Source organism: Trachurus trachurus (genome assembly GCF_905171665.1).
Source record: "Trachurus trachurus genome assembly, chromosome: 4".
Lineage (NCBI taxonomy): Eukaryota > Metazoa > Chordata > Actinopteri > Carangiformes > Carangidae > Trachurus > Trachurus trachurus.
In genome coordinates, this window is record NC_139898.1 from 16627379 (window position 1) to 16647399 (window position 20021).

The 20021-nt window shown below is 41.1% G+C and overlaps 1 protein-coding gene across 2 annotated transcripts; it reads right to left on the reverse strand.

Annotated features, from left to right (window-relative positions):
• Window positions 1-2423: 2423 nt before the first annotated feature.
• On the reverse strand, window positions 2424-18500 carry rnf11b (ring finger protein 11b). Of its 2 annotated transcripts, XR_014595349.1 has the most exons (4): window positions 17924-18500; window positions 6811-6980; window positions 5129-5744; window positions 2424-2620 (listed from the first exon to the last, which is right to left on the reverse strand). XR_014595349.1 is itself a non-coding variant. In XM_083970605.1 (3 exons), exons 1-3 carry the CDS (start codon window positions 18044-18046, stop codon window positions 5573-5575), a joined length of 465 nt encoding a protein of 154 aa, XP_083826731.1. In that variant the 5' UTR covers window positions 18047-18500; the 3' UTR covers window positions 2424-5572. The 2 variants fall into 2 exon arrangements, 1 of the variants encoding a protein (XP_083826731.1); XM_083970605.1 differs by having other exon boundaries at window positions 2424-5744.
• Window positions 18501-20021: the final 1521 nt, after the last annotated feature.

Here is a 20021-nt window from a genome sequence, read left to right on the forward strand (position 1 = left end):
TGCATCATGTTGCAAAAAGAAAAAAGTGCAGGCACTCAGATCTTCCTCACATGTCTCGTGATTATGAGACACCTCGTAAATGTAACATGATGCAAACAACAGGATCACAGGAGCGCTGCTGGTGTCCCTCAAACCACTGGTGCTCTTGCAAAGGGTAACAGATCAAAAAGAAAGAAGTGCAGGCACTCCTTGGTTTGAAAAAGTAAAAAAAAAGGCTTTATTTTAGGGGGTACAGTTTAAAAAACACCAACGCGTGTCGGCTTGCGCCTTCCTCAGGGTGTCTGAAGACAAGAGACACATCCAAGTAATTATAGTCAAATCAAGTTCAGCTGTGACTCCTTAGATCAGTGCAGTGCTCCTCCAGGCCTGCAGGAGGACCCAGCAGGAGGCCCCGGCAGGAGCAGTCAGGACCCTTTTTTTTCAGTTTGTGGTCAGCTGTGGTTCAGTTTGTGGTCAGCTGTGGTTCAGTTTTTCAGGACCCTGATGGTGCATCAGGGTCCTGAAAAACCTCTACTTCGGAAATAATCAGTCAACAGACAGACTATTTGACCATTAACAAAATAAAATAAAAATATAACAATCTAGCATAAACCATAGATTCCAAAATGGAGACCATACAGAAAGTGATCCAACTCTATGTTCAGACAAAAAACAACAACTAATAATCCAACTAAATATAAAAACATAGAATGTGTAACTGACATAAAATGTCATTCTATGTCTTTATATTCAGTGGCCTGGAGGAGCACTGCACTGATCTAAGGAGTCACAGCTGAACTTGATTTGACTATAATTACTTGGATGTGTCTCTTGTCTTCAGACACCCTGAGGAAGGCGCAAGCCGACACGCGTTGGTGTTTTTTAAACTGTTTTTAAAACCCCTAAAATAAAGGGTCTTTAACTTTTTCAAACCAACCTCAGTGCCTGCACTTTATTCTTTTTGATCTGTTACCCTTTGCAAGAGCACCGGTGGTTTGAGGGACACCAGCAGCGCTCCTGTGATCCTGTTGTTTGCATCATGTTGCATTTACGAGGCGTCTCATAATCACGAGACATGTGAGGAAGACAAAATGATAAATACACTGCCCCATCTGGCTCAGTCTCATGCATCTCGCCTCTCTCTGCTGCTCAACAATAATCCTGTCTTGTGTAGAAAATTACATAATAAAAGGTGGCAATTAATCCCAGCTTGTTCCCACTTTTATCATTGAATGTGTGTGTGTGTGTGTGTGTGTGTGTGTGTGTGTGTGTGTGTGTGTGTGTGTGTGTGTGTGTGTGTGTGTGTGTAGTGCAACTTACTTGGATGAGAAAAATCAGATGACCTACAAAATAATTGTAGACATAAATTAGTTATTGAGACAATTTTTTCCCAACCATTTAATTTATATAATTTGAAACAGTTTTTGTCTGAAAACATGACACCAGGTATTCATGTGTTTTGTTTGTCAAACGTGAAGGGGTAGCCTACCCTCTTATTTCATTTTGTAAAGCCTAGTACTAATAGATCTGTAAACTCTCAGACACGGGTGAAGGAGAACAGGAGGAGGGCGATGGCGAACAACATCACCACCACAGTGACATTCAGAGAACAATTTCTGTATGATCTTGTCAGATTAAGTGCATAAATGAGGATGTTTTAATATTGTTATTTTTATGTGAGTGGATGATGTTATATTCAACAAATCTGACACCATTGTTTATGCCATACTCTGAGGCGCCTTACTGCCTTACTGATTCATGTTTGCACAAATAAACTGAGAACCTTTAAGTGTCAGTCTTGGATGCTATTGCTTTGGTGCAAGTTCCTTAAGTGACAACTGTTCCCTTTTTACATATAAAATAAATCACACGCATTGACAATTATGTTCTGTTGCAATGTCTATTTATTATTTGCCTGTAGTACATAGTATATGCATATTATGCTTACAAAAGCATCCATACACAAGCATACAACACACATACTCCATTCACATGAGCAAATCTTGCCATTCAATCCTGTATTTAAAGCAAGTAAAAAATCAAACAAACAAATCCACCCTAAGATAGCACTGACATACCATTCCTATGAGTCTGGATATTTAAATAAATAACTCTATGCTGTGGTTCTGAAGTCATATCTGGCCCATGATTATACAACAGTCTGTGCAGCTGTTTCATTGTTCACAAACTGCTGACTTCCAAGAAGCATTAACACATTGCAGGAAATCTATTTAGTTAAACAGCTCAAACATCTCTTAAATTTGCCACCTACACTGTCAAATGAAGCAGCTCCACAAAGTGTCTCACTGGTAAACGTACATAGCTTGTGGAGAGAGCTAGTCTTCACTGGGATCGGGATATTTGTGCGTTTTATATTTTTTTGTGAAACAGATTTTTTTACTCTTTTGAGGAACAATGGCAGATATAAACACCTAAACACAATGACAGGGTTTAACTTTATTTAGCCATTCAAATCCCATTATGCATTGCATGTCCCACCCAGTCTTTAGCTGATCCAGGCCAAGATCAAAACCGAGCCTTTTCTTGGCAGAAGGCGTTTGTATCCAAAAATGTCATGCACTGCACCACAGGACTGCAGATGAAAGCTGGTAGGAACCGGCAATGCAATCCCACAGGAACCCTTAGGGAGAGAGTCAGGTGATGTGACAGAAACCCAAACACCACAATACACTGACAATTTATTCATTTTGTGACAAAGTAGAGGGACAATTATCTTGACAGACTTTGTGTATTCTTAACAATATTACATGAACACAACCACCCCGCTCCCACCCCCCTCCTGTTTTTTTTTGTTGTTGTTGTTGACCAGACTCTGCTCCACATTTTAGCAGCTGATGCTCACATGTAACCTAAGGCCTTGAGGCTCCACCTTACTGATGGAGGACAATGTACAACAAAGAGTTTAGTCAATTAAAGTACTGTGCAAAAACTAAGGTGCCGACTGCCAGCTCACACAAAGGTCATATAGCCTTGGAAAAACACTCACACAGAGAAAAACTCACAGACACACACATCCACACATAAACACACACACACACACCACTAAAAGGCATGTTTTAAACCATGTTGGATCTGTATCATGCCTGCTAAGCAGGGGGAGCTTAATGATTGAACATTTCCTGCATAATTTAATGTCTTGCCGACTCACCTGCAAAGGTGGCACGGAGAAGGACAAGGAAATTGAACATTTGCATGTTTTTGTGCTTTTACCAACTGGGTGACTGATGTGATATACATTTTAAAATATGTAGGTCGAGGCCTCATCTTTGAGGCGAAGAAAATAAGGACAAAAAATGTGAAGAAATAAAACCTTTCTAAACTGGGAACAGTTCGCTGTATAACTGCTGATTCTGACCACATCAGGTAAATAAAAATCCTCAGTCATATTCACTAACACACAACCCATGAGCACATTCATTCTGTATTACCACTGTCCTGACGGTGAAAACTGGCACCTTTAACTGTTTCCCCTGTGAATGTTTGTATGGGACTGGTAGGACTGGTTTTATTCTACAAGTCTTTTTTTTTTTATTACAGCGCAAATAAAGCGACTATTCATGTGCGCACACATTACATTACCCCAAACAAGTGTATGCTTTTTATTTTGTAATGAATTCTTTTTTGTAAATGTGTAATTTTGTCCTAAAAAAATACATTTTTGGACAGTAACAGAGGAAGCAAGTAGAGGATTGTTTCAGTAGTTTGATTCAAGTCACCAGCACTGAATTATGCACCCACTCCTGGTTCAGAGACAGTGTCTTTCATTACAAATTAAGAGTTGTTCCGATACCAATACTAGAATCGGAAATGCCTCCGATATTAAGCATCAGCGAGTGCACATGGCTATGCACTGATCCGATACCACGTAATTTATTAATGAATGTCCAGATAGAATGGCAATTTTGCAAGAAATGAATTCTTCGCTTCTCCAAAACAGTAGCATACACAGGAAGTTACTGTTTTAGATTAGTGAACTGATTTCCAGCGAAGAAGCCATTTGTACAACGTCAGCAATTTGGCAATATGTTCAACTGGTAAGTACCACCAGTAAAAAGGCAACTTGTACAATATGAAAGGCTTTTTTTTGAGTTGTGTCAGTGGTGTTAGGATGACTAGTGTAGGGAGTGTGACTTATTTTAAGATTTCATTCTTGAAATTTCCTTGACAGCGAAATCAGATGACAAAAGAAAGATTTAGATTTAACCTGAGCTATGCCATATAATAATGACAGCAATCAGAATCACATCCATTCAGGGTTAGTGGTAAATTGTTAAATTAACGCGATGGTACCGGATCAGTACTGTGTATTGGCTGATACACGAGTTTGTGTATCAGAACTGGTATCAGGAAGGAAAGAAAAATGGTATAGGAACATCTCTATTACAAATCATAGCGATGGTAATAAAAACCACATACTTCACTTTGACATGATTACTAAATGCATATGGTCAACTCTCATCACAAGTCTGATTAAGAAGTGCAAATATCTTTTGATTTGTATTAATGGTTTGTTAACTAGTCTACTTGTGCTTTGGCCAGTAATCTGAGATCTCACTGAGACTGAGAAAGTCATAAGAGGGTCTTGATGGTAACAGTCAACCAGCTATCCATCACATTAGTGACTAAAGCACATACAGTATTTTTACTTCGACATGTCTGTGTTGTTAGTACGTACACACTGATTCAACTGAGCCCTTATACTGACTTGACGAAACAAACAGAACAGATTTCACAAAGCCACAGGACAATCGATCAATCCACCGACCAGTCTTATTTTTCCCATGAGAGATCTGTACAGACAGACAACTGGAGACCCAGGTGCTGTGGATGAGTGGAGGCCTGTGGTATGTCTGCAGAGTATATCTGATGGTCGCAGTCTTATGTCTGATGTCCATATCTAGCAGTCTTAATCTGTAGCAGTTTTTGCAGCAGATATTCATCTGCAACAGACGCCCGGTTTTCTTTGTCTTGCAGTGTGACATGATGGTAATCAGGCTTCAGCAGTCCAAGAAGTACAATCTGCGGCCTGATGATGGCAGTCAGATATCCTTCCTCCTGCATTCTGTCATGATACAATTCAATGCTGGGGAGGAAGTGTGTGACTGGGCATGCTTGCATGTATACTCACATTTACAAAAGCAGTTTCTTAATCATGCCAGATAACCGTCATCCATTCCCCTTGGCTTCCCTTTACACTTAACACCTTCCCCCATTGTGAGCTCTCGGCTTGTGATCTTTTCTTCCATCCAGCACTTTCCTGCTCGTCCTTTAACACTCTGTACTTTCCCAGATGCAATCCTGTCCAGCAGGCCAACTGGGGAACTTGTGTAAATACACACACGCGCACGCACAGACTTGCACACACACACACACACACACACACAGACAGACACGCACACACATGAGAGGTCAGAATAATTCTACATGATCATTGCTTTCGTATCACCACCTTCATAATCCAGGATACAGTGCACACACTGTATGTGTGTGTGTGTGTGTGTGTGTGTGTGTGTGTGTGTGTGTGTGTGTGTGTGGCCAGCCTGGGCTGCAGGTATCTGTGTGTGTGTGTGTGTCAGTTGGTCTCGTAGGAGGATAGCAGCGCGGCATCCACAGGCTCCATGCAGGAGGGGCAGGTGAAAGACCTCATCAGCCAATCATCTATACAGTCCATGTGGTAAATGTGCATGCAGGGCAGGAACCGGATCGGGTCTCCATAAACAAAGTCCATCATACAGATGACGCACCTGCATAGGAAAGAACACAGAATCACTGATAATTGCAATTTTACTATATTTTGATAAGGACTGGATAGGGGTCAGCAGCACAAAAATGCAGAAAATAAAAAATACAGTACTGTGTACTTTTGATCTTCTCATATGGTGCTACATTTACTGAACTGATTTAAAGTACATTACACAAATATGAAAAGGAGGAGTGAGTGCTCTGGAAAATACAAAGAAAGCACACCAGTCAGTGATGTGAGCAATACAATCATGCCAGTTTTAACCTGTACCATTTGCAAATGTTGTCCTGTTATCATATAGTATCTGTTATGGACACATAACATTTACAGAATTACTTTGAAATGCCACACATTACAATATCACCAGGGATGTGATATACAGAATCATCCATCTCTGTGCTAAAGCAGTGCATCAATAGTGCTATTGTCTCAAGTACGTGGTCACTGTGGTCGACTGTAAATAGGTCATCTATATTTTTCTGAAAGGTGGCATGTCTCTTTCATGAGGCTGTTTTACCTTGATTTTGCAATAGTGATTATTACTATGTTGCCTTATCTTTCCCCCCAAAATTATGAAAAATAAAGTATGAAGAAATAGATGTCACTGTCATAATGTAAACATGTTTATTCCTGCTCTAAAATTCATTCAGCATTTTAACATTGCCTTCTGCAGGGATCGACTCACTTTTGGAGGCAAGCTCAAGCATCCATTTAAATAAGAGTGTTCAGTTTCCTCAGTCGGTTTCCTGGCTAAGGTTCGGAGGCAGTTGTCACATGACATAATTTAAATTTATCTCATTTTTTGTGTGGAAAGTAACTGAAGTGAAACTTGAAGGAGGTTTCATTTTCTCACAACTCAAACGAGAACATACATGATTTGAATGCAGTCGTTCCAGGAACTTTAGCAAGGATTAAGTTTTGCTCCTGTTTTCAGACCTTTAATTTAGCCCATCTTAAGTATATCAAGGCATTCAAGATGGCTGCTTGAATACAGATCACTGAGGTGAAGTAGTACAGGTCCTCCATCTTGTGCTAACTGCTAACCGCTAACCACAGTTTCTACTCACTCTCTGATCTTTTTTTCAGAGCCATCCCGACCCAGGTCATAAACGCCTTTTGGCAGGTGCTGGATGAGCCCAATGCGTTGGGCAATGCGAACTTGTTCTTCCTCTGTTAGCTGTGTTGCCAGGCGGGCTTGGCTGGGTGTTGGGTGGTAGACAGGCACATGGATCTGCTCCTGCAGAAAGAGAGAGAGGAGGCCACGTTACAAAAAATCCAGACTTAATCATTGTTTAAATTAAAGCAACTATGCCTTTGAGTCCTGTTTCATGAAATTTGTTTGCAAAGGTGGCAGAAAATATGTTTAGAGGAATTTGAAGAAACACTGCAATAACACTAATGTTCTGGTTTCATAAAGCCAGTTTGCCAAATCTCTCTTCGGCCTTAATTCTACTAGTATGAGAGGTTAGTTTAACAAAAGCAGAAGATGTTGTTCTTGTTATCACTTTCGGTGGAAGTCGAGCTGGATCTAACTGATGAGCCACAACTTAGCTTATGAAACTTTTTTTGATTCTAGCACAAACAAATGCTTTGCAGAGTGGGATATAAATGTTTATTGTGATACTGAGAGACGACATAATGTCACCACTTGCCAATACGATACCGCTAGGCATTACTCTGAAAACCGCACAGCCTAAAAGAGGGCTTTCACTACACAATTTAATCATCCACTTGACGGTCACAGATACAAGATCCAACACAATTAGTTTTGATGAAAAATTATACAACTAAAAAAAGGGCCTGCAGCTGTGAAATAATCACTGTCACTATTATCGATAACTGCTGTTACAGTGATTAATTACAAGTTGACAATGTCTCTGACTATTTTGTGGGATTATGATTTTAGGGCAGTAGGTGGTAGTGTTTCCCACACCTTCCAAAAGCTGATGCAGCATATATTGTTGTGTTATACAGAATTCACAGGAAGTGTACAGTTTAAAGTGTGACAGTGCTTCACATGGGGTTGATTTGACACAATCAACATAGTTGCTATGCCACTACAATCCGAACAGATCACTAATCTGTCAACTACAAACAACCACTGTGTAATATATGCCGGCTCTTCAAAGGGTGGAAAGTTGGTGCAAACTTCAAAGCAGCCAAAAGTCTCACTATCGGCTTTAGCTTAAGTCACCAGGAATCTGAATGAACTGATGCACAAAACCACATAAGGAGAAGTTTATAAGTAATGAAAGTGGCATCATATCAAAGAGAGAAACGGGGTTTCAGTATCAGACTATAATGTGTCAAACAAAGAGTCAGAATTATCACACGCCAAACCTATACGGTGGCCTATAAATCTAGACCAGTAAAACAAAAATGATTATTACACTAATCAAAGTTTTTGTCATGTGTAATTAACTGCAAATATCAAGTCTGTTTTAAGTGTTTAGCTTAAAATGAGATTCTGAAACATTAGACACCATCTTGCAATGAGAATAAACCACAAGCAATTCCTGTCAACATGTAGACATTCAGTCAACATTACTACGTGTCCACGGACAGAAATATTACAAAGGTATCCCTGTGGTAGTTCCCGCTGTCCTGGAGCACAGGAGTCAGATTTTGACATTTTGCTTTGGTGACAAACTGTCGCAGCTGTTAAACAACTGAGGCCAATCCCTGCTGAGAGATGGGGAAAGTCATCAGTCTATATAAAGACAAAAGACCCCTCACACTCACATTCACACTTGCGGGCAATTTTGAGTCGCCAATTAAATTAATTAGGTTGGCATGAGAAGAACATGCAAACATCCAATCAAGGAAATAACCTGCAGATTAATTAATAGTGAAAATAACTGTTAGTTGCAGCAATGGATGTTAAGTTCCCACTTTCACTTTAAAACGTCAAAGACCTAACATGCTTTATTTGTCCAGAAAACTGCCTGTGGAACAAGCTTTTCAAGAAATGCCAGTGGTGTGAAGATTGACATGGTTTCACCTACTTTTCAGTAACTGATCAATTAAAGGAGAATTCTGGTCATTTTCTAAGTAACGCTCTATAGCTCTAGGTCTCTGTTAATGTGTGTTTTTATCATGTAGGCCTACCTCTGTTTACTCTAGCTTCCTGGGTAGACCTTACTAGTCAACTGTCGAGCTTGGGACTGCTCGACAGAGATGATTTTGGATGGGGGGAAAAAGTAGTTATATTCATATTAAATCCATGTTTTCCGCGCGTTTTTGTCTTTGTTGATATGGGAACAGTCCTGAGCTCGACAGTTGACTAGTAAGGTCTACCCAGGAAGCTAGAGTAAACAGAGGTATGTGATAAAAACACACGTTAACACTGCTCTCTCATATTAACAGAGTCATGCACACTCAGTGTTGTGTGTTAAGGAACTGGTGGATGTTGCAAAGCATTTGTAGTGATATTTTGAGCATTATATAGAGGCCAAAGTTGCGATTAGAAGAACTGCCCCCATTGCTTCGCTATTTAACTGCAGTGTAGCACAGCTAGCAGGAGGAGAGCTAGGTCCGGTCTGCACATATTTTTCTCAGATTTTTTCCTATGGTCGCACTCAGGGACCTAGAGCTGTAGAGCGTTAGTTAGAAAATGACCGGAATTCTCCTTTAAGAAATCAATTTCAAATGTCCACACATGAGTATGGGGGAAACAGATGCACAGATACATTGTCTTGTGTACTACTTTGGTCTTTAAGTGTCTTCTTCCTCTCTAAAGAAAGACTTTCTATTGACTCAACTCTCTCACTCACTCTGTGGTCTAAAACTGTGCCTCAGCCTCATCCACTTCCTTCCTTCTCTTCCTCCTTCTTTCCAATAGATTGTCATAGCCTACACTCACTACATTGGTGGTGTGTGGATTAGTTTCTTTTTGGTCCACTCGCTCTTTGTCTCCTTCCTGCGTGCCAAACCTTCATGTCAGGAAACTGAAAGGATTCAACAACCAGGTCATGGATTAGGCTAAAGCCACTCTAATACTGTTAAGTGAGCTCTGTCACTAACCACCAGTATTAGCCACCTAGGGATGTCATGATTATAGATTTTATTGGTGCGATTATTGTCAGAGAAATAATCATGGTATCAAGATTATCACAATTATTATGCATTAATTAATTTAACGTTTAAATTCCTACATAATCTTTTTTGGAAAGTGACGGTATTGAGGAATGTTTACAGTAAATGAATTGTGGCGATTAATACCGCAATTAATTGAGCAAACAAGTAATTGTGACATCCCTAATCCACACTCAGACTGGTGTTGGCAGGACAGAAACCTAACCAAACCTTCTAAATGATCTCAAATTACTTTTCATTCCTGATGCATATTTTGATCGAAAAATATATTGAAACAAGTTTTATTTTAATGTCACATGACGAGCTAGATGTCTAGATGGATGGATAGACAGATAGACAGATAGATAGATAGATAGATAGATAGATAGATAGATAGATAGATAGATAGATAGATAGATAGATAGATAGATAGATAATATTTATGAAGAAACCATTTTAAACATGGTCTTATTTTAACTTCTGAATTGCTTGAGTTTCTTGGGGGAAAAAATCTGAATAACAAGTTGGCAAAAAATTAGCCTCTCAGCACAGAGCATTTTAAGCCATGAGTCAGCATATCTTTAGCAGCCGAGGCAGTCTGCTGCTCCCCTGACGGCCCCTCCTTTTACCCGTGTCATAAAGAGACGGCAGCCAGGCAGCAAGAATAAAAGCTGCAGACAGGGCCTCCGAGGGGGGCAGCAGCTGTACTCTTGTGTGTGAGTGTGTTAGGATGGTCAAGTGTGCCGCGGTCAGCAGTGTTATTGTTGTCATCATGCCTTTCCCTTCTTTCATAGATGGTGTGTCAGCTGGGCTGTGACAAGTGGTCACTATGTGACCGCAGGCTAACCAGAGGGACAACAGAGAGATGGAGAGTTAGGCAGAGTGAGAAGAAGAAGGTGAAAGAGTGGCAAAGAGAGGGGGGGTGGAGGGGGTGCAGGGCGGTGGCTAACTGAGCAAAAATACAGACCTTGATTTCCTCTTCCAAACATGCAGGCACGCAGCAGCAGAAACTGCCTGCCAGGCCAGGGCTGCTGATGGTGAGCAGGAAGGGAGGTGAAGATTATGGCCACGGATGAGGGCAGACACACACAGACTAAGTGAAAGAAAGACTAATAGGGTGGGGAGGCATTTACCCTCTGTACTCCATCATCCATCACTAATTGAAAGAAATTCAGAGGAAAGCAGAGTGCAAAATGTAAGATAGGGGCACTCTCTGCCCACAAGTTCAATAACAACTGAGATCCTCCCCATAACTGGATGTGTGCTATTCATGCTTATAAGTGTGGGTACAAATAGCACGCACATCCCAAAACAGTGTAAAACTGGGTGCTGGACCAGAGGGTAAGTATGAGATGAAAGAGGAAGTCCGCACACCAGAAGTAGCTCCTGCAAGTTTTATTGAGTGTAACGTTTCGGGAAGGGCAGGTGCCCGAAACGTTACACTCAATAAAACTTGCAGGAGCTACTTCTGGTGTGCGTATAAGTGTGGCCTTGAAAAGGAGGGGAAAATGGGTTTGAGCCACACTAGCCCTTTTTTTTTTTTACTTGTAACATTAACGATTCAATTATCCAGGCAGGGCAGAGCTTTTTGGCACCGACGAGTTCAGCTGCTTTAAACGCACAGTATGTACTTGTAACGCTCAGGGTCTCTCACACTCAAAGCTATAATAAAAGATGACGTCATGAAAGTACTAGTGTCGGTTCATGGGGGTTATTGTTACCATAAGCTTCTCCCAGTTTGGATTTCTTCATTGTGCATTGTTCTCAAAACAGAACGGACACCTGGTACCTTTTTGGTGGTAAGTCTTACCCTGTGTTCCAGTGAGACCCTTGGCCCACATGTCATCTCTCTCTCTCTCTCTCTCTCAGACACTGTGATTCACCTCTGACATAGCTGAAAACTGCGACTGCTTACATGCGGACCAGTTGTTCTACGGGTTTTACAGGGATTGGCATCAGTAAACGAATTAAGCAGTTTCACTAAATAAAAAAACAAATCAGTGATCACTTCAGCGGACACAAATAGAAGGTCTCCAGCAGCTGAGAAATGAGCTGCCTGACATTTTCCTGGCTTTTTTCTCAGAGAACTTCGAATCCGAACATTGGATGCTTAAATACTTCCTCTCGTTAAAGTACAGAATTGAAAACAACCAAGGTGTAAAAAGTGTATGTGACTTAAAACTACGACAAGACAGACCCATACACATACGGGCAAATGAGATGTCAATGACAGGCAACCAAAAAGATGACATAGGTGTTGTCATTTGGAAAGGAGCCATATCCTACCTGACCACTCGAGATTAATGTGGCAAGATTTTCAACTCGCTGGAGAACAGCAATGAGCTGGAAAATGACAACAGACATTATTACTGAATATTCAGACAAATTGCATGATGTGAGGATTTCCAATCTATGGTGGGACGTGAAGGTTTCATAATTGTTCACAATTTCCATAATCTTTATTTATCATTATTGAAATTAACAAGTACAGCTTACTGTACTGACTATTTTACTATTTAGGGGAAGCAACACTAGGAGGGGCATGAAGCAATTACAAGCTCTGAAATCTAAACTGTCTGTCAAGGGACTGAAGAGTAACAAAATCTTCGTACAAACCCTACAGACACCTGCACATAATACAGGCAAGCAGGCACACAGGCTACGCAGAAAACAATGGGGGGAGGAGAAGGATGCGCATTCGCATCACAGGATGTGTTTGTTGATGTGATAACAGGAGAGTCTATGGTTTAAGCAGAGTCAAGTTGGGCCATTGTGTGTGTGATTTTAATTAATTATGGTATTTACATTGGCACATGACGCACCTCACACAAAGCCTTCCCTGAGTCACAAGGGAGCTATGGATGATGCACATAAACATATCTTGGTGGAAAATGGAAAATGTTTAGCAAGTCCAAAAAGCAGCCATGAGCTGATAATGCTCCAGCAACATCAGCCACTATAAAATCAAGTGTCTAGGAAGTTGTGGCGGTCTGTTGTTCCATATTACAGACACATTTAACAACCTTACACACTTAGATATGTCACTGTGACATGACAAAACCAACCTGCTCATACAAGGTGGGAACAGCAGCCGTCAACTAGAGAACTGAACGGTATGAATTTGAGATCTGGGACTTGTGGTTAGCACTTAGGAATAACAATCTCTGTGAGGCTGCATGTCAGCCAAAGCCCACAAACTATGTCACTGACCTGCAGTACAATGGCCTGTTTGTGAGCACCACTGCCAAGCCCTCCCACAATGAGGCCGTTTCCCATATTAGGGCAAGACTGAGGATGCTGATACCGATCACCTATGGGTCAAATCAGCCAATCTACAGCAAATACTGATCATTTTTGGGCTGCGTTGCTGACGGTGTACATTATTATCACACTCAAAGTTTCACATGGGCGACATGTTGTTTCATGTGCTTGTGTATGACACAAGGTGGGCCTACAATACACAGCACACAGTACTTCTCCCAGCAGACGGCAGAGTATTTGTTTGACTAGAAGCATTAATCTGATCAACCAGTCCTATATTCTGATCAGCCGATTAATCGGGACATCTTAGACCACACACTTTGAGTAATCTGTGTCAAAAGGCACTTAAATGCAGCATATCAAAGCCTTACGCTATCACATCTGCTTTAAGAGACTCCATCATACCTGACGTCAGAAGCACTTTGTTTGGTCACCACAGTCGTTGGGTGAAGTTGAAGGCAGCTGGACTTCTTTCGATCTAACAAAAAGTCCAGCTGCCTTCAACTTCAGCACCCAACGACTACGATGACCTGGATGACTGAGAATCTCCACGTACATGTTGGTCACCAGACACACCGAGAGAAGTAGGTCACACTCTTATCCTGCTTTCCCAGCAGCTACAAGAGTGGCCATTTGGCTACTTCACATTTAAACCATGATGAAGTTGTCCGACTGGCATTTTACCATTTCATTTTATGGATTCTGTTTCAAAGGAACATTTCTCGTAACGGAAAACAACCCACATCCTACTGAAACTGTAGCCACAGCTATGCAGAAAACCATTGTTTAGTTCAACATCTCCTCTTCTCCCTTTCATCCCTCTCTTTTCCTCATCTCCGCTCCGCATTTGACAGCTAATTAGAAAACCACCTCCAAAGTATACTTACTTTCTCCACTTCCTCTGGCCGAGCTGGCTGAGCACAAAGCAAACTGCTGACTGCAAGCCCTCTCATCTTGACAGCACTGCAGATGGTGGACAGACTCTTGTGTTTTAGATCATTTTTTACCCTCAAGCCCTCATGGTGACACAAAAGTAACAGTGACAGTGAAAATGATGGACAACCTGAGCACACATGAAGCTGAACTTCAATCACTGCGAATCTGGTGCTGCTCCTTTCTTTGTGGTTTCATATCTATGGGTAAAATACACATGGACAAATATACACATGCACACACACTCACACACACACACCCTCTCAAACACAAACACATGTTTCCTTATCTCGCATAGCCTGCCCCCACACAGCCATGACTCAGCACTCGTTTCACCAGCTGCTTTCCGGATCTCCAGTGCTCTGGCCTCTAAGTGATGATTCAGCACCGAAGGTTGACAATTCCTGGGAAGCTGTGGGATTCTCGCAAGTTGGGAGTCAGTTTAGCTATTGAAAAAAAAGGCATCAGGCCATAGTCACTAAAGCAGACCACTAGGGGCACTGAAACTGAACTGACTTTTGGGACTCCGGATAGAAATTAGCATTGTTGCTATAATCAGGCACATTTACATGTTTCTATATGTACATTGATGTGCACTGTCCCACCCAAATAAACAAATAAAGTAAAGTAAAGTGAAAGATATAAGTCCGAACCAGTTAGTGAGTGGTGTGTGATTCTAGTCCACCTTTTCACCCTCTCTAGATGTGTTGACTGCGCTGTTAGCTGAGAAACATGTCTGCATTGCAATAATAATCCTTTGTCTCTTTATATACGTTTCAGTGTTATCAATCTGCCTCTGCAGTGGTTCTTTTTATTGCTTTGCATGTTGCACTTTTATTTAACTGTTTATGAACTAGTGAATCCATGTCTTTGCGGTCTAACCTGACAGTCTGTGGCATGATCCCTGTGGTCTGGATCAAATATAAGTGAACATAATTTTCTTCATTTTGCACATAATGCTGGTTTTTATCTTGTACTGTATATATGTTTCTTATTCTTCTTCTATGAGCTTTGAACTGTGTGCACATGTGTGGATTGGGGACAGGGCTGAGCCAATGGACAATGATCTGTCAGTGATCATTTTTCACATGAACGTATATAATTGTTATTGATGTTTTGAATTCATCTTAAATTTAGTTTGCTCTGCCATATGAAAGAATAAGAATAAGAGATGATTCTAACAAAATCATGAATACTTTACTAAAAGCCTTGTTTGAGAATAAAATCAACATTTAAATTACTACTGTCTGAACTACTTTGTGTAAAAGATGTCCACATATGACTTAATGCCACTCTGCAGCCTCTTTTAACCAATTATTCAACAGCATCCTCCCATCTCCAGATGCTGGAATTCACCCTCTGATTCACTGCTGACTGTCAATTCCCAGGAAACAGCAGTTGTTTGGCCTCAGGGTGGGTGTCTAAGCACACAGATCAACTGCTTTATGTGCATGTTGGATACACATTTTATAACTCTATGACTTGGATAGCAAATTTAAAAAAACAAAACAAAAAAACCTTACATCTCTATCTTTAGGTGTAAATCAGAACAAATTGCCATGCTCTCAAAAGTAATCTATAACGAGGGATTCAATGGAAGTATCTTGCGTAAGGCTCAATTCAACTGTCTCTTACAGTTCAGTTAGTCAGTCAGTGATGTGATTTGGGCTTGGCGTACAGGTTGCCAGATTACCTGCTGTCTAATTAACAGGAAAGACTGTGACACAAAGAGCAGTCAATCCAGGAAACTTGTAAAGAAGTAGTTTGAATCAACTTCTTGAAGGCTCCTGGGTCTGCAGATGGGTGACAGATTACCGAAAAGAGGAGGAAAAGGCTCTATCTCTCTTTAAGATTTTTCTTCATACTATGTCTACTAGTATGCAAAGCTTCAATGCATCTCAGCACTGAACTGTGATGGTTTCTTTTCAGATAGAGTGAATGGCTGGGACATTGTGTAATGAAAAATCCCCATTCATTCTCTTTTGTTGCCAGACAGCTAGACAAAATTAATGTTTCCATCCTGTCACGTCTGTTTTTTTGGCTGTGAAAACAATACCAGGGTTGGATCTACATCACCACCTGTTTTCTGTATTTGTTTTCTGTAACTTAACCACTGCCAGAGGTCATATTGTTTTTGTTTTGGATTTCACTGTTATGATTTCCGGCATCATTCTTTTTGCTATGACCCTTTGGTATGAAGGACAGATATGCACTGTGCAGCTATACTGGCATTTGAACCCAGGGCCGTGCTCGATAGCCTCCACGAAAAGCAAACTCAATTCCAAGTAGTAGTCGAGTATAGTGAAGCCATTGGTCCTTCTTCTAACACAAACAGACCTTCTGACAGCTCAGAAGAAATGTGTGCTCTGTTCTCACACTGGGTTTTAGATGGTGAAGATGTTGATTACTGTGGTCAACAGGGAGGAAAAACCCTGGCAGATCTTAAAGAGCCCTTTATCAGTAGGTTTAAAGTAGTTGGTTAACCCTCATGTGGTACGGTGTCAGTCTGAACAAACTGTACACAAACTTTCCCAGCTCAGCTGAGAGCTTAGTCAGAGCTACAAAGAAACTTAGTCATGTTTGTGTCGTTTATTACACCATCGCTTCTCTATGAGACCAGAGCTGGCTGCTTTGACCTAATTACCTAATTGCTGTTTGCCAAACATGACAAAAACAACTCATAAAAATCTGGACACAAATGCATGCATGTCAAGGACATCTAGCTCTGTTCAGATACAATATTTACTGACGCTGATGCAAATTCCACCGATAATAAATGGAAACTATCATGAATAAGAATTTTCTGTTACCAGAAACTGACCTTGTGTGTCTGTGTCTGTGCCTCTCACGTTACATGAATTCAAGTTATACAATTTACTATAACCTTATTTCTATAAGGTAACTTGTGGGAGATGTTTGAGGGGGAAAAAACAGGAATTACCAAATATATTTGCTGGAACTAGTTTACATTAAAGGTCGAATGTATAATTTTGAACGCAGAAATACGTAGCTGTCTAGTGTGAGAGCTGTCATGCTGGACTGACCTGACATCGCCCTCAGTTTCCCATTCATTTAAAAGCACTTATCTTAAATCTACAGATAAGGCTTAGCTTAACCCAGTAACAGGCAAACTCTCTGCCAAGGCCTTACATAATGCATACAAGTCACATTTTAACATATAAATACACACAAGAGGAGCATAACACCATACATCATATTTACGGTTACAGCGTGCCAGGGTCTGTTTGTGGATGATCTAAATCAAGAAATAGGGACATTAATAAACAAAGTTGCTGCCCTGAAGGAGATCAGTGAAGGAAGGAAGCAGCTGCGAAAGGTATGAGAGTGTACAAAATCTACAAAACTCCCTCTTCAATGAAAAACTGGGGTCTGTTTCAACCCCATTCAAACTGCAGTTTATGCTGTTAAAGGGAACTACAAGCCATAATAAATGGCCTTTGTGTCTTCGTTCATCTCCACTGAGTTGGAACGTAAATTACATGGTTCAATGTGTTTCAATAAAGACTACAGCAAGTGATCACATAGTGCTACTATCATATCACTGAAGGGTGAATCATTACATGACTTCAGGGAGACGGTAGACACACAGTCAGGACCATCGGATATAACAAAGAGGATTAGTGTCATAAGGAGACAGGGTCACTCGGCTAGACCGCTGGCCAAGGGTGATCCAGGATCTGTAAACAGCTGATCTAGGGTCTGACATTGTTCATCTAAAACTAGTTTTCTGTGACTGGTTTACTGGGCCAGACACGCCATAGACGGGGTAACACCATCCAAACGTCAGGTATTTACGGAATTTGGCTCACCTTGTGAGTAAAAACAACAACAAAAACATAATTGCTAACTTAAATGTTAAGGTACTGGTCCAACACAGCCGACCAAAGTTACCTGATAGGGGGGCGGTGGCTCCTGGTCGGGGTCAGCACCGTCTCCGTAGCTGGCCCGGTCCGACTGAGATTCATGTAGCAAAGATATATCATCTGAGGTGGGAGATTTCAGACAGTTTCCCATCTCCTTCCTCGTCGGTCAAACTCTTCCTTTCTTTTCTCTCTCTTCCTTTCCGTCGGTGTCGCTGACCTAACAGCGGGCTTCACGGGCCACTTTCACGGTTAATGTCAGTGGATGAGAAACCGTCCAGGAGGGGCTGCTTTTTTTCCATACACAGCTGATGAATCTCCTCTCCCAGACGACGGGAGGGCTGCCCGATTCAACAACAACAACAAAACATCCCTCAGCTAGCAGCTAGCCACACAAAGAGCTAGCCTGCTGCTAACACAGAGCTAGCACTCGCAGGGGGAGCATCTAGCACTAGTCTGGCTGAAACATAAAAATGAATCAACGACTTTTAAAAAAGCCTTACGACATTACACATCCGCAGAGGCGGCGAGGCGAAGGAATTTTTTTTATCCTTCATTTAAAATGACAACGCAAACCGCAGCGAGCCTCTCTGGCTGTCAGGGACTTTCCAGTTTGCAGCTGCCCGACAACGACAAAGGTGGTGATGTAGCAACACGAAGCCCCGCCCCCCGCCAGAGCCGCAACCAATGAGCTTTCACCTCCGTCTAGCGTCTCGACTCCACAGCCAATCAGGTTCGTGATCACGTTGCTTTCGCTAAAAACATAAACACACAGCTAAAATCGATAAATGAGTCTTTGAAATATGCAATTTCACAGCAGTTTTGCTGTCACCACTGCCGGCCTCAATACATTACACGATCATACACTCTTTCAGGGTTTTCTCGCTGGTCAATTTAATCTTCTACGGTGTATTTTCAATTTGATATGGTATGTATAGTAGCTTTTCTAGTCACTGGGTGCTACTGCCCTGCATGAAAACAAGATGAGATTACTTTACTATAGGTAGGCCTATGAGAACAATGGGTAGGCTATAATCATTTGAATCATTTTTGCTGTGTAATAATGAATACCACTTTAAACTGTAAATGCTGTCCATCATGCTTCTTTTGTTTATGATGTACCAATGAAAAAAAGAAGACACAGAGTGAGATGTGTTTTTTAGTTGCTTATCATCATTTCATCTTAAATTACAATAGAAACATTCAGTAGGTATATACAGGAATGTCATTCTGTTCTGTGGTAGCCGTGCCCAGTATAATACGCTGATTGTCAACATCACAATGCCACTAAATTTGGTTAGAGTTTCCTTCAGCTACATCAGTAAAACCAAAGGGGGGGAAAGCTTGATTAATTATTAGAAAATAAAAGAGGATTTGTTATAGTAACATTACAGAGCTCAACTGCTGTTAAAAACAATAGTAGGAATACATTTCCTCCACCATTAAAAATATTGAAACAGTCTTCTTGTTATTACATCTTGAGTCCCAAACCTCATTCTCATCATGAATAAATCAGCGATGCTCTAATTTCAACACTTGAGACACTAACTGAGTTTCTAGGTTGTGGATACCGTCGCTGGGATGCAGCCCTTCAAATAACCCCACAAGAGGTGACCTCTTTCTGTCTAATTATTTCGATCATTACAAGTATTTGTTCATATACAGATAATAATTTGTTACAGGATCATGGTTATGATGTTTTGAAGTATTTCTATAGGTGGTTCTAGCCAAGCATGGCTGATACATGAGCAGCAGAGGATGTTCACAAAGCAGGAAGACTGTGGTGGTTGCCATTCACAGCTTCTTCACCCACTAAAGATGCAACAGGCAGACAAGCACGCAGTCCTTCACTGCTTGCCATGAATGGCCTGTTTGTTCAAGCTCAAGTACTGCTGGAGCCTGTCCCACACACCAGGAGGAGAAAAGGAGGGAGTCTGCCTTTCTAAAAGACACATTCATCTGTCCTCTTAAAACGGGACAATTTGTGTAAAAGGTGCCATTTACAGTATATAAATGTAACCAACAACTCTCACTGCAAGTCTGATAGGCATTTGTTTTAACAATGGAGAGTTAGCGTGGCTGGCTGATTTACAAAGCTTTGTGCAAGAGCAATAACATGTGACTGTAAA